The sequence below is a fragment of the Natator depressus genome, chromosome 26, assembly GCF_965152275.1.
Source record: "Natator depressus isolate rNatDep1 chromosome 26, rNatDep2.hap1, whole genome shotgun sequence".
In the NCBI taxonomy this organism is placed as follows: domain Eukaryota; kingdom Metazoa; phylum Chordata; order Testudines; family Cheloniidae; genus Natator; species Natator depressus.
In genome coordinates, this window is record NC_134259.1 from 15,132,372 (window position 1) to 15,145,720 (window position 13,349).

General features: G+C 60.0%; 1 protein-coding gene across 2 annotated transcripts; it reads right to left on the minus strand.

Moving 5' to 3' along the window:
* Positions 1-8,054: 8,054 nt before the first annotated feature.
* Positions 8,055-12,065, minus strand: C26H2orf68 (chromosome 26 C2orf68 homolog). Of its 2 annotated transcripts, none has more exons than XM_074939977.1 (4): positions 11,944-12,065; positions 10,581-10,696; positions 9,579-9,724; positions 8,055-8,614 (listed from the first exon to the last, which is right to left on the minus strand). In XM_074939977.1, the coding sequence occupies exons 1-4, from the start codon at positions 12,057-12,059 to the stop codon at positions 8,492-8,494; spliced, it is 501 nt and encodes a 166-aa protein (XP_074796078.1). In that variant the 5' UTR covers positions 12,060-12,065; the 3' UTR covers positions 8,055-8,491. The 2 variants fall into 2 exon arrangements, with proteins under 2 accessions (XP_074796078.1, XP_074796077.1); XM_074939976.1 differs by lacking the exon at positions 11,944-12,065 and adding an exon at positions 10,888-11,267 and having other exon boundaries at positions 10,581-10,799.
* Positions 12,066-13,349: the final 1,284 nt, after the last annotated feature.

Genomic DNA, 13,349 nt, shown 5'->3' on the forward strand with positions numbered 1-13,349 from the left:
ACTGGGTGTTGCTAGGGTAAAAATTCTCTGACGGCCGTGCACGCAGCACGCGCACACCTAATTGGAATCGATACGAGCAAGCACTCGGAGAAGAACAGATATTACTGGGTGGGGGCTGCGCAGGGCTTGTGTCCCTGGCCCTGCCATGCATTCTGGGGTGCCCTGCTCGCATTGTGCACCATCGGCTGCTGGCTCCCCTCCGCCCCGATGTATCCAACCATCCCCAGACAAACAGCCTGGCAGTGGATCAGCCCAGAACACAGCTGCCAACTTTCACGTGGTAAATAAGCACCCCGACTGTCACAATAATCCCATTTCAAGACAAGGCCAAAACAGGCCAATCCCCAAGAACCCCAACACTCTATGTGACTAGATCCCCCTGACATGCAGTCTGGGTCTGTGGTGGGCCCGCTCTGCACCCCTGACTCTCTCCTCTGCTTGCCTCTTGCCCCTGCTTGCCAGGAGCTAATCAAAAAAAGAAGCAACAAGCTACAAAGCCAAACAAGCTACAAGCCAACAAGCAACTCACAAGCCAATTAAGACAAAAACAAGCCCAATTTCTGCGTTTTTTCCCTTAGGTTTGGCATGTCTGGCCCAGAAGCTTTCCACCTCTCAGAGAGGCTGGAAATGACCCACCCAATCTCAGTGCTTCCCCATGCCACCAGCTCTGTGTGGGTGAGATCTTCTTCCGGCCATGCCGGCAGCGACCCTTCTCCCTGCTGAGTGCTGGGGTCAGGGGCCTTGCCCCATCCTGCCAGCCATGTAAACCAGATAATGAGGGAGTGGATCAGGCCACATTCCTCACCACAAGATCCCTCGTATCTCAACAACAAATTAATGAATGAAAGGCACAGCAAGTATCGGCAGTTGCCACAGGGTGGAGGACGCAGTCGAGGTAAACTTGCAGTTAACTCACTGGGCAGGGGACCTGGTGATATGGCTGGGGGGTGGCTTCAGAAGACTAACATGGGGAGAGGTGTGTGTAGGTACTCAAAATGCTCAGTTAATAATGTTAATGGCTATTATGAGAGATGCTTGGTCAGAACAATGGCCTTCAGTATTAAATCGGGAGGCTAGCCCATATTTATTCACAGTTGCAAAAACATACCCATCTACCTGGAAAATAACATCCCCGACCTGTGGGGACAGTTCTTGTGTAATTGTTACTGTGATACCATGAGAAGGAAATGCAAATAAGGTGGTTCCCTTGAATCCTATGGGAGTAACTAGGGAAGGGAGAGTGCGTTGGGAGCCACTAGCAAATAGGTTGGGGGGGAGGGTGCAGTGGGGTAAATTGGACTGTCATCACATTAAGCAGTTGTATATCCAGAGGAGGAATATGGATGTGCCCCTCTCCTATGACTATGGAGGAGCAGGATCAATGGCCTATTGCAAAGGGGGGGCATTTAGGGGTCATGTATATGGGGTACGGTGTATTCTGTTGGGAATGTATGCAATCCTGCAATATAACCCTAGGAGGCAAAATCCTTCCAGTGTATGACCAAATTATGAACGTCTATACACTGCCACCTGGACTAGGGTGCACCAGTGGATCAGTGGACTCAATCGTTGTAAACAATCGAACCAGCACCTACTACCCCATACCGTACCAAGTAGTTGCATTGGTTTGGACAATACCAAATTTCACTGTGGATATTCAATGGACACACAACATGGACAAAGGTACATAAAGATTACAAGAGCAACTTGCTGCAAGCGCCAACAGTTGGATGCACTTACAATACACACGACAGGATGGCGCTGACAAAATTTTAACCTTATCGAAGGAGGAGAAGCAGTGTTTTTGGTGGTGGCCATGATGATGGACCATACTGCAGTGGTGAGGACTCTCGGTGTTGCTGTGGATTATCATGGCAGCTGGTGTATTGTTAACTATATGTGTGTTTCAGAGTAACAGCTGTGTTAGTCTGTATTCGCAAAAAGAAAAGGAGGACTTGTGGCACCTTAGAGACTAACCAATTTCTTTGAGCATAAATCTCCCCACTGTATTTTCCACTGAATGCATCCGATGAAGTGAGCTGTAGCTCACGAAAGCTTATGCTCAAATAAATTGGTTAGTCTCTAAGGTGCCACAAGTACTCCTTTTCTATATGTGTGTTACGTTGCATATGGAAACGATCAAGGGGGGCACAACCCCCTAGAGAACAGCCACTAATTATAACCTATAAGTAATGTAGTAAGCCCTCCGCCCCCAGTGTACTAGACAACCTGGACCCTACCTTCTCAGGCCCACTACACTTGCAAGTCTGGAACACTAATTGGAATAGGTGTGGTATGCCCGTACGAGAGAAGGTGCAGGGCATGGTACGACACAAGGGGCAGAGGGACAGATGGAGCATCGACACCTTCCACCTTGAGGCCTGGCCCTATCAGGAAATGTGTCGCCATATGTCCTATGCTTTTCCAGGGATCCCTGGGCAGGAGGATCCCAAAAGAAAAAAAGAAAAAAAAAGGGGTGGAGTGTTAGGATATAGATATTCAGGCCTGCCTGTAAAGGCCTGTACTCTAAGAATGTAGGTCTATGTTTATCATTTAGCTAGTAATAAAGGTATACAAGAAGGAATCTGCGTAAGGGCCTTCTCGCACCGTGACAGTCAGAGGCCCTGTGCTTAGGCTAAGGCCTTTGGCTAAGCAGCAGAGGCAGCCATGCACTGGGAAGCGACCGGTCACCTCCTCACATTGCAAACCAGTCAATCTGGGGCTGTCAGGAAGGTGATCCGATCAATCACCTCCAGAGAAAGGGACGAGCCTAGAAGATGTAAAAGGAAATTTAGGTTGATAGTTTTCTGTCTGGTAAGACCTCACTTATCAGTAGACACAGCTGGTTATGTCTTTATAGATGTAGTTGTGAAATCCTCACTTCTGTATTGTTTTGTCATTATAGTTCTCACTTTGCTATTGTTTATTTGCATGATCTGTCTGGTTCTGTGATTGTTCCTGTCTGCTGTATAATTAATTTTGCTGCATGTAAACTAATTAAGGTGGTGGGATATAATTGGTTAGCTAATCATGTTACAATATGTTAGGATTGGTTAGGTAACCATTCAGTAGAATGATTGGTGAAGGTATAGCGAAGAATATTACTCTATAAATTAGGGGCAAACAGGAAGTAAGCTGGGATTTGAAAATAAGGAAAAAGGAACTTGGATTGAAGCTTGCTGGAAGTTCACCCCAATGAACATCGAATTGTTTGCACCTTTGGACTTTGGGTGTTGTCGCTCTCTGTTCATGTGAGAAGGACCAGGGAAGTGGGAGAGTGAGGGAATAAGCCCCCTAACAGTGTCAGTGGGGCACCGGTTGCTTTCGGGTCTTCCCTAGGTCTGGAGAAGCCTGTGGCCTGCAACTCACCCTTTCTGCCCTCCAGGACCCTGCCAGCGCTGACCCCATGCCTCCAAGCAAAGGCGGGTTAAGCTTTTGTGGGGCTCTGGACCAAAGCAAGTGGGCCCCCCCCCCAACGCTTCTGCTGGGGAAATGAGGTTGGGAAGTGGGGGCTTCCCCTGCCCCCCAGCAGGAGCGCTGGGTGGCCAGGCGGAGCACGTCGGGGCATGGGGGTGCCCATGTCTTTGGGCCCCCCATCAATTGGCCAGGGTACCTGGGCATGGGCCTCCAAGACAGCAGCCAAGATTGCACTGTCGGTTCCACACATCCCCCTGGGAACCCCAGCGTCCCATCCAGAGGGAAGGGGGAGATACGCCAGAGCCGAGCCTGGGAGGTTATAAACAAGTCCCCTGGTTATTCCCAAAATCGCTCCTACCCTGGCTGTCCCAGGCCCTGGGATGGGAGACCATGGATCTGACAACCCAAGGCCTGTTCCTCACTGCTGCTTCCAACTCCAGGCCCTGGTGTTGTGGGGCCCTTCCTGACAGCTCTGTGGGTTGCTGTCAGCACCTGCTCTGCAGCTCCCGGGCTGCCTGCCTGGGCAATTAGCTGCATGATAAAGCCCAGGTTCCTGGTGGGACCAGCAGGGGGCAGCGCAGGTGGCTGTCGGTTTCCGGGCCGCGCTGCTGCCTGGGGAGCGGCGTGAATGAGAGCAGCAAGGAGCAAGGCGGGGACGTTGCTGAAAGCAAACTGGGTGCATATGGGGGGAGTGAAATGGGAATTCATCAGGTCGGAGCTCGAAGCAGCTATAGGAGTAAGCGTGTCGCTGGGCTGGAGCAGAGGGGCAGGGACTCAGGGCTCCTGGGATCTAGCCCCATCTCTGCCACTGACTATGTGACCTTCAACACACCACTTCCCCACTCTGTGCCTCAGTTTCCCCATCTGTAGCCTGGAGGAGAGGACACTGCTCTGCGCCACTGGGCAGCTAGGTCGCTCCTGCATGGAGTGGCTGGGGATCTCTGGCTGGCAGGCACTGCAGACTCCCAGTGGTGGGAGTCATGCTCTGCCCTACACTCAGATCCCCTCACCCTTGGGTTCAAATCTGGCTTATGCTGCCCACTGCTGTAAAGGGAGCCTGAAGGGACTCAGTGCAGGTCGTAGGAGGGCAGGTGTCCACAGGACAAACCCAGCCCTCTCGGCACCGGTCACCGCTCCTTGCTAGTCCCAGCAGGAAGGCCATCGGCTGAATCCCCTCCGCTCCCTAGAGTGCATCCCCCCGAGCAGGGCTGAGACAGGCTGCCTAGAGGGGGGTCACTCCCCCTGGACCCGAGCTGTGCCTAGAGGCCTTGTGGCTCCAGGGTTGTGAAACAGGAGAGTGCTTCTCACAGGTAAGAGGGCCCAGGACAGTTGGGTCCTTCCCCCAGCTTGCCACGTGCCTGCAGGCACAGGGGATGTCAGGCAAATAACTGATCTCCAAACCCATCTGAGAGAACTAGGGGTCACCAAATGAAATTAATGGGTAGCAGGTTTAAAACAAACAAAAGGACGTTCTTCTTCACTCAGCGCACAGTCAACCTGTGGAACTCCTTGCCTGAGGAGGTTGTGAAGGCTAGGACTATAACAGGGTTTAAAAGACAACTGGATAAATTCATGGAGGTTAAGTCCATTAACAGCTATTAGCCAGGATGCGTAAGGAATGGTGTCCCTAGCCTCTGTTTGTCAGAGGGTGGAGCTGGATGGCAGGAGAGAGATCACTTGATCATTACCTGTTAGGTTCACTCCCTCTGGGGCACCTGGCATTGGCCACTGTCGGTAGACAGGATACTGGGCAGGATGGACCTTTGGTCTGACCCAATATGGCCGTTCTTATGTTAACCCACGGCTGCTCCGGATGACCGGTGCCAGAACGAACCCGGATCCCCTGGGGCCCAGTCAGCTATGCACCATGTGCTTGGTGGTGGTCTAGAGCCCTGGATTCACAGCAGTGTTTGGGGGCAGCAATGGGTGCAGGCTTGTTACAAACCCCTGCTGACAAGCTCATTTGGTGAACATGGTTGGATGCTACGTTGCGTGGCCTGGCCATGGCCCCAGGACACCCTGGCTCCCTCGGAGCCGCCACCGACACCAAGGGGAGCTGCACAGAGATAGGGGGAGAACATGGCCTGCAGGTAGCAACTCTCGTCGTTATTCCTAGGCCCTTCTTTTCGCATCCAGCATGGCCTGATGGGAGCCTCTGCTTCCCTGGAGACCAGCCCTGCCCTGCCCTGCCCCTGCCCCTGCCCCATTTCTCTCCCCCACTCCCTTGGCACTGGGCATCTTTCCCGTTCTTCCCGTCAGCCGTCGCCACCCGGGAGAGCGCTCCACCCCCATTCCAGCTGCTCAAAGAATCCGCAATGGGACACCGAATACAGACACTGAAAGTGCCATCAACGGGCTTTGGAGTCAACGCTTCCCTGCGATCAGTGCGGTGTTCGCAGCTCTCTGAGCCCTTGCTTCAGGCTCTCTGCAGACTCCGGCAGGCAGTGCTATCTCACAGGGCACGTTTTCAGGGGTTTCTTCACTACCCCGTGGGCTGGACATTCCCTTTGTGGTTCAGAACAAAGACTGAGATGCCGCAGGAATACAGCCAGCAGGCGGGGTCCGGCTCGGACACTGCGGCTGTAGACTCTAAATGGTAAACAGACACCCAAAGACCACCTTTCTGTGCAAAAGTGGTCTGCCTCCCAGAGCTCCCACCCCCCCGCAGACCCCCATCACTGCGAGAACGTGGCAGAAGGACAAGCATTTGGCCATGCAACCGTTGTGTGCAAATGGCTGCGTGGCCCAATCCCATTGCAGGAAAGGTGACTATTCTCTTCCCTTTAATTTCAGGAAAGCCATGTGGCTAGACCACTGGTTTGCTGGGTGACCCTTGGACTTTCCCTTCCCGTGCCTCAGTTTCCTCATTGGTAAAATGGGGGTAGCCATGGTGCCCATTGCAAGCGCTTTGAGATCTACGGCTGCAGAGCTCAGTGGCACAGTCGTTCTGTGCGTAGCTAGACATGAGCAGGGTCTGAAATGGACCCAGGCCCAGAAAGGTTTGCGGGATTGTGTGAGTATCTGGATTGTGACAGTACCCGGGACTCCACACAATGGAAAGGCAGCCCCCCCACCTGCGATTTGTGCCAGTTTAGTGAAACCAGCATCAGCCCCATGAGGACACACTGATTGCATGTCAGCTTGAACCGGTTCCCAATCCACTGGGAATCCCAATGGTTTCGCTCCTTTTAAAGGGCACAACTCTCCCTGCAGGCCCATCTACCAACCCACCTCGGGGGCGAGAATCTTCTCCTTTGGGCTCACGTGGGCTCTGGGCTTGGTGAAAACTGATCACTGCCCCCCAAACCGCGATGTGCCAGAGAAGCGGACGGGTCGCCCTGCCCCATAGCAAGCCCTAGTGGGAATTATACCCTCCCTCAGGTGGCCTCACCTCTCTGCCCTCAGGGGAGATGACCCAATGTGTGTGGGAGTGAGCGCAGGGGGCGAGCTGGTCCTACAAGGGCCTGATTTGGCGTGGGGAGACCTGGGGGAGGGGGCGACCTAACACCAGCAGGGACTGGGCAGTACAAGAGCTGCCTTCTGCTCTGATTGCTCAGTGGTCAGTGCATAGGACAGGGAAGCCGGACTCCTGGGTTCCGTTCCCAGCTCTGCTGCTGACTGGCTGCCTGAGCTCACCCAAGTCATTTCCGCTTTTTGTGCCTCAGTTTCCCCAACAAATCAAGGGGCGGGACGGCAGCCGAAGTGCCTCTCCAGATCCCGGGGGGAAGGAAGAGCTGCTGGCCCATGGCAGCAGTTGGATAGGGGGCAGCATGGCATAGCAGTGACAGCACCATGCTGGGGCTCAGGAGAGCTGGACCCATTCGTAGCTCTGCTGGGTGAGCTGGGCCAGGCTGATAAGACTTGACTTATCCTCGCCCCGCCCCTGAAATGGACAAGGACCACCAGCCTGGGAGACTAAGGGGGTTGGGGGCTAGAACACCCCCAGGGCGCGGCCCCAGTGATCCCCATCCAGACAGGGGTCGCACAGGAATGCTCGTTACTACACACCCTGGTTCTGTTTTGTCAGCGTGTTTATTGGTGCTGTGAGCACAGGGCCCTGCGGTCCCGGTGCCGAGAGCTCCCTGGGGCAGGCCTGGCTGGCCATGGCACTGGAGCACAGGGCTCATTCATTTCTCCAGCGCCCCTGGGGCCAACAGGCACTAGAATCGAGAGGCCGGACGCAGCCCGGCTCCAAGGGGGCGGTTCCACCATGCATGTAGGGCAGATCCAATGGGGTTCAGCCGGTTCCCCCACCCAGGACACAGGGCGTCCCCTAAAGGGCTCAGTGGCACATTCCTGCCTGGGTGGGGGCATGGGGCCCGTGGCAACCTCTCAGGGACCAGACCAATCCTGGTGCCCTCCGGCCATTGCCCCAGCTGCCAGGTCCTGTGCTGTGTGCTGGCCAACAGCCTGGCACCTTCAACCAGCCACAGAGCTCCCTTAAACAACAGTCTGCCTGGGTGTGAGCCCCCCGGGAATTGAACAGCTCAGCCACCCACAGAACGGAGGAGAGGGGACCCCAGGGGCTGGGAGTTGGGGAAATGGGGATGGGGGACCCTGGGGGCATGGAAATCAGGGAACAGGTGGATGGGGGAGCCAGGGGGACTGGGCTCTGGGGGACCCTGGGGGCTGGGGGGCTGGGTGTGGGGGAAGCCTGAGAGGAGGGGGAGCAGGGGAACTTGGGGGAAGGGAGGCTGGAGGACCCTGGGGGCAGAGTGGCTTCATGGGGCCTGTCAGCACCAGTGCACCCTCCAGGCATTACGAGGCTGGGCGAGGCTCCCCCCGCCAGGCTGTGCCCAGGGCTTCATCTGCCCCAGTCCGCAGGAGCCCCCAGGCTGCCCCGCTCAGGATCCCCTACCTAGCAGCCAGCTCCTCCGGGGGGCACCAGCGCTGGGCCCTGGCTGCTGGGGGTGGCTGGAAGCGGTAGGGAACAAACCCGCTCCGCAAGTCTGTCAGAGCTTGGGGTAGCCGGGTCCTTGCTCCCTGGGGCCAGAGCCTCCAGCTCCCACCAGACAAGGTGCTGCAGCTCCCCATGTGCGTCCGGCTCCCCGTCCAGCACGGCCGCCACGGGGCCTCAGCGCTTCGCCCGCCGCTTCCGCAGCTCCTCCTGCACCCGCTGCCTCAGGGCCTCATGCAGGGGCGGCTCCAGCGGGCTCTGGGCACAGACCTTCTCCGTCACCTCCTCGGGGCTGTCATCCTGCAGCAAGAGGGGCAGGGCCCGCGGTCAGCTCCGGAAACTCCTGCCACCCAGCTCCCGGATGCGCCCAGCCCTCCGTCCCAGTGGAGCAATCAGCTGAACACCAGCTCCCTGCACCACCCCGGGCAGCATGTGCCAGGGCCCCAGCACACCCCAGCTGGACAATTCTCCGTCACTCTGTGCTGGCTGCAGCCTCTGCCATGGGGTCTGCGGGTCCAGGCCCATTTGTGGGAGGGGAGGGCTGCTACGCCGGCAGCTGGCATGTGAAGGGAGAGGGATCGGCTGGTGCCTTCTGCCCCTGGAGAGTCGGGGGAGCAAGGGGAGAGCGCAAGAGATGGGGAGACACCAACAGGATGGAGGGACCGCACAGAACACTGGGAGTGACAGCACCCCCCGCTGAGCCCCCTACCCTGCTCTCCACATCACGGAGTCCCATGCTGAGCCCCCCGCCCCACTCCCCATGGCACCCCCTGCTGAGCCCCCCCCCCCACTCTCCACATCACGGTGCCCCATGCGGAGCGCCCTCCCCTCTCCCCACAGCACGGCACCTCCCGTCAAGCCCCCCACCCTGCTCCCCACACCACAGGGCCCCCCACTGAGCCCTCTCCCCACAGCACGGCGCCTCACACCGAGCCCCCCACCCTGCTCCCCACACCACGGGGCCCCCCACTGAGCCCTCTCCCACAGCACAGCGCCCCACACCGAGCCCCCGCCCCTCTCCCCACAGCACAGCACCCCCCGCCGAACCCCCCACCCTGCTCCCCACACCACGGGGCCCCCCACTGAGCCCCCTCCCCTCAGCACGGCGCCCCACACCGAGCCCCCGCCCCTCTTCCCACAGCACGGCGCCCCCCGCTGAGCTCCACACTCTGCTCCTTGCAGCCCAGGCCCTAACACCTCGCTCAGTCATTGGGGTCAGCTCCCTACTAGCTCCCACCCCCTGCCTGGTGTGCCAGGCACACACCTGGTGTACAATGACCGAGGTGACCTCGCCGCTGTCGGCCTCATACTCGAGGCAGAAGAGCTCTGTGCTGCGGGGATCTGGCTCGGTGCTGGAGCTGCTCTCGCTAGACCCCTCATACTCCAGGCCGCAGGCTGGGTCCACTCGACCTGGGGAGCAAAAGGAAGCTGATTAGGGGAGCGTGGCCAGATGGTGCCTGCACCCACCCAGAGAACACAGGGCCCGGGCACAGCAGTCTGGAAATGGAGTCCCTGAACCTGGCACCAGGTATCTGTCAGATTTAAGGGGCCTTGGTCTAACGCCCCTCACTCCCAACCCGCAGCCCCCTGCTAGCCCAACCCTGGGCTCCCCCCAGCTCTCCCTGTGCCCCTCACTCCCGACCCACAGCCCCCTGCTAGCTCAGCCCTGGGCTCCCCATCACACAGCCCTGCTGGTCCCCCTCAATCCTGACCCGCAGCCCCCTGTTAGCCCAGCCCTGGACTCCCCACCAGCTCTGCTGGTGCCCCTCACTCCCGACCCGCAGCCCCTCAGAATCCTGCTAAGCAGAAGGGGCCAGTTGTGATCATCTTTGGACTGGGATGGGCACCACCTAGGAGGCCCAGAGCCAGGTCCCGCGGGCGACCGTCACTGAGATTTGGACCCAAGGCTCCGGGCGAAGGGACCACGTGGTTAAACCCTTGCTCTGTGGTGCTGCCAGTGACCAAGGAAAGGGCTGGCCAGGCCGGTCCCAACCTGATCCCTCGGCCTGGCCACGGCCCAACTCCGGCTGGTCAGCCAGCCGCCCCTTGGAACGGACGCCCATCGCACCAAAGGCGCAGACATGGTGCTGGGGGGAGCCTGGACTCGCCTCCACCAAACTCAGTGACTTGGATCAGCGCGGGAGCGAACAACGCCTGGGCGGCCCCCGCCAACACTGGCTGAGGGGAGGCACCCCCACTCTGCTGGACATGTGCCACGTCCGCTCCCCAGTGGGAGCGCAGAAGGCAGGGCACCGGCTGTGCTCACTTCTCCGGCAGGGGTGGTACACCCGCTGGTCAGGTTTCCTGGGCCGGGGCGGGGTTGGCGTGTGCCTCTTCTTCACCTTCTCCTTGGCCTGCTTCACCTCCCGGTCGTAGTCGTCCCTGATGGGGAGGAGAGTGAGGCCTGGGGCTGCGGCTGAGTATGGGGCTGGCGGGGCTGGGAGCCGGGACAGGCCTGCCTGGAGATGCCATTGATTCGTCAAGCCTAGGCGGTGCACATGGGGTGGGTTTGCATAGGTCTTGTGGCAGGGCGAGGGGCTGGTGCGGTGGGGGTGTTACCTTCCCCATCTTACCCTGTTCTCCAGTGGCCCCCCTTATAGGGTCTGCAGAGGGGAGTGGGGGATAGGCATCTACCCTTTTCGTCTGGCTGGAGAGAGGCATCCCACTTGCTGTTCGCATTAGCAGTTGCGGTCCCCCCCCCATCCCCCGAGACTCCACCGCTGAACAGAGAACTGGCAGGGCTGGCACATAGATGCCATGCCGGTAACCCAAAATGTGCCCAGGGAGGGGGCAGGCATGACCTGGGAGGCATCAAACACCGACCCCCACAGCCAGGGTCTCCCAGCCCTGCACCCAGTGAGGGTCCAGCTCCCCCAGCCCTTTCTGGCCTTATAGAGGCAGGGCTTGGTGGGCACCCAGCCGGACGTGCGGGGGGGTCTGCAGGGCTGGGAGCTCTCATGTGGGTGGGGGGGGGTTCCCTGGGGGCAAGGACCAGGAGTCCCAGCTGAGTGGGGGTGGGGGTCCCGGGCTGGGGTCAGGTACTTGGGGGCGTGTCCGCGCCCAGGATCCGGCACCTGGAGGGGGGCGCGGTCCGGGCCAAGTTCAGGTACCAGGTGGGCGGGCTCCGGTCCCGGGGAGCGGGGTCGGATGCCGAGGGATCCGGGGTCCAGTCTCGGGGAGTTCGGGGGGGCGGGGTCCAGGGCCGGTCCGGGGGCGGGGTCCAGGGCCGGTCCCGGGACGGGGACAGTGTCCGGTCCCGGGGCGGGGACAGGTTCCGGTCCGCTCCGCTCCGCTCCGCTCCGGTCCCGGGAGATCCGGGGTCCGGTCTCGGGGAGTTCGGGGGGGCGGGGTCCAGGTCCGGTCCCGGGGCGGGGACAGGTTCCGGTCCGCTCCACTCCGGTCCGGGGAGCTCCGGGGTCCGGGCCCGGGGGGCGGGGTCTGCTCTAGGGGAGCTCGGGGGGCGGGGTCCAGGGCCGGTCTCGGGGCGGGGACAGGGGCCGGTCCGGTCCGGTCAGGTCCTGGGGAGCTCGGGGGGCGGGGTCCAGGGCCGGTCCCGGGGCGGGGACAGGGGCCGGGCCGGTCCGGTCCGGGGAGATCCGGGGTCCGGGCCCGGGGGTCCGGGCCGGTACCTGGCGATCTGGTTCCGCCGGATGTGCTGCACGAAGCCGTGGCTCATGTCGAGCCGCCCCCCCGGCCGGCAGCCGCCCCAGGCCGGGCCCCGCTCCGCCTCCGGCCCCGCGTCCATCGGCCCCCGCCTCGCCCAGCGCCGGAGAGCGGCGGCGCCGGGCCCTGAGACCCGCCCCCGGCCCCGCCCGGCCGAGCGCGGGCAGCCGCGGGAGACGGACCGAGACCCCGGCCCCCCGCCCCGGGACCAGCCCCGCGTCTCCCCCACAATCCCCCAGGGGCGCCCCCTGCACCCCCGGAGCGGAGACCGTTCACCCTCCTCTCCATCCCGCGTGTGCCCCATGCCCCTACCCAGCGCCGCCTGTACCCGGGCCCCGGGCCCCTTCGTGTGCATTCAGCCCCCCGCCCCCCACACCGAGCTCGGGTCCCCTTTGCACTGCCCCCTACCCAGCGCTGCCTGTACCCGGGCCCCAGGCCCCGGGCCCCTTCGTGTGCATTCAGCCCCCCGCCCCCCACACCGAGCTCTGGGTCCCCTTTGCACTGCCCCCTGCCAGTGCCGAATGAGGCGGGGGGGTTGACGCCAGGGTGAACCCTCCACAGGGCAGAGCCCATGTGCCAGGCGGTCCGCGTTGGATACTGTATCTGTGCACAGGGAGGTTATGTCACGGCAGGGCTGCCTTGAGCCTGGGGGCTCATGGGGTCAGTTGAACCCCCAGAAATCAAGGGCACCAACCCTCAGATTTGGCCTGGTTGCCCCTCCGTCAGTGGCACTGCCATCCTGTGCGTCAGATTGCAAAGCGGGGAGCTGGGCCCGTAGGAGCTGCTGCCCCAGGGTGAGTGTGGGGCAGTCATAGCGCACCCACTGAATCTGGAGGCTATGGCCACCCCGGCATAAAGGCAACTCAGTCTCAGAACTTGTCTACACTCAGCTGTAGCACTTCAGTGTAGACGCTACCCACCCCACAGGAGGGGTTGTCCCGTTGGCCACCTCCCCACGGGGCAGTAGCTACATCCCCAGAAGAATTCTTCCGTCCACCTAGTGCTGTCTACGCTGGGGTTAGGTTGGCTAAATGACCTAACGGCGGGGGGGGGGGGGGAATGTGTGGTTTTTCACACCCTTGAGTGAGGTCGTTAAACCAATTTAATTTTCTAGTGTAGACCAGGCCTAAATCAAAGCCTCTGGGTAATGCCAGTGCTAAACAATAATAGATTTGAGAGACCACGTGAGGGAGGTAATATGTTTTATTGGACCAGCTTCTGCTGGTGAGAGAGATGAGCTTTTGAGCCACACAGAGCTCATCTTCAGGTCTGGGAAACCAACTCAGAAAGTCACAGCTAAATACAAGGTGCTAAAGAATCGGTTCCACCTTGTATTTAGCTGTGACGCTGGAAGTGCCTTTCCCAGCCCTGC

Excerpts from the sequence above, each read along its gene's own strand:
- C26H2orf68 (XM_074939976.1), bottom strand. The coding sequence starts at position 11,017 with ATGGGGGGGGGACCGCAACTGCTAATGCGAACAGCAAGTGGGATGCCT. Across the intron at positions 10,800-10,887 it reads GGGGGCCACTGGAGAACAGG|GCTTGACGAATCAATGGCAT; the intron begins GTAAGATGGGGA and ends TGCACCGCCTAG. Across the intron at positions 8,615-9,578 it reads CCTCGGTCATTGTACACCAG|GATGACAGCCCCGAGGAGGT; the intron begins GTGTGTGCCTGG and ends CTCTTGCTGCAG.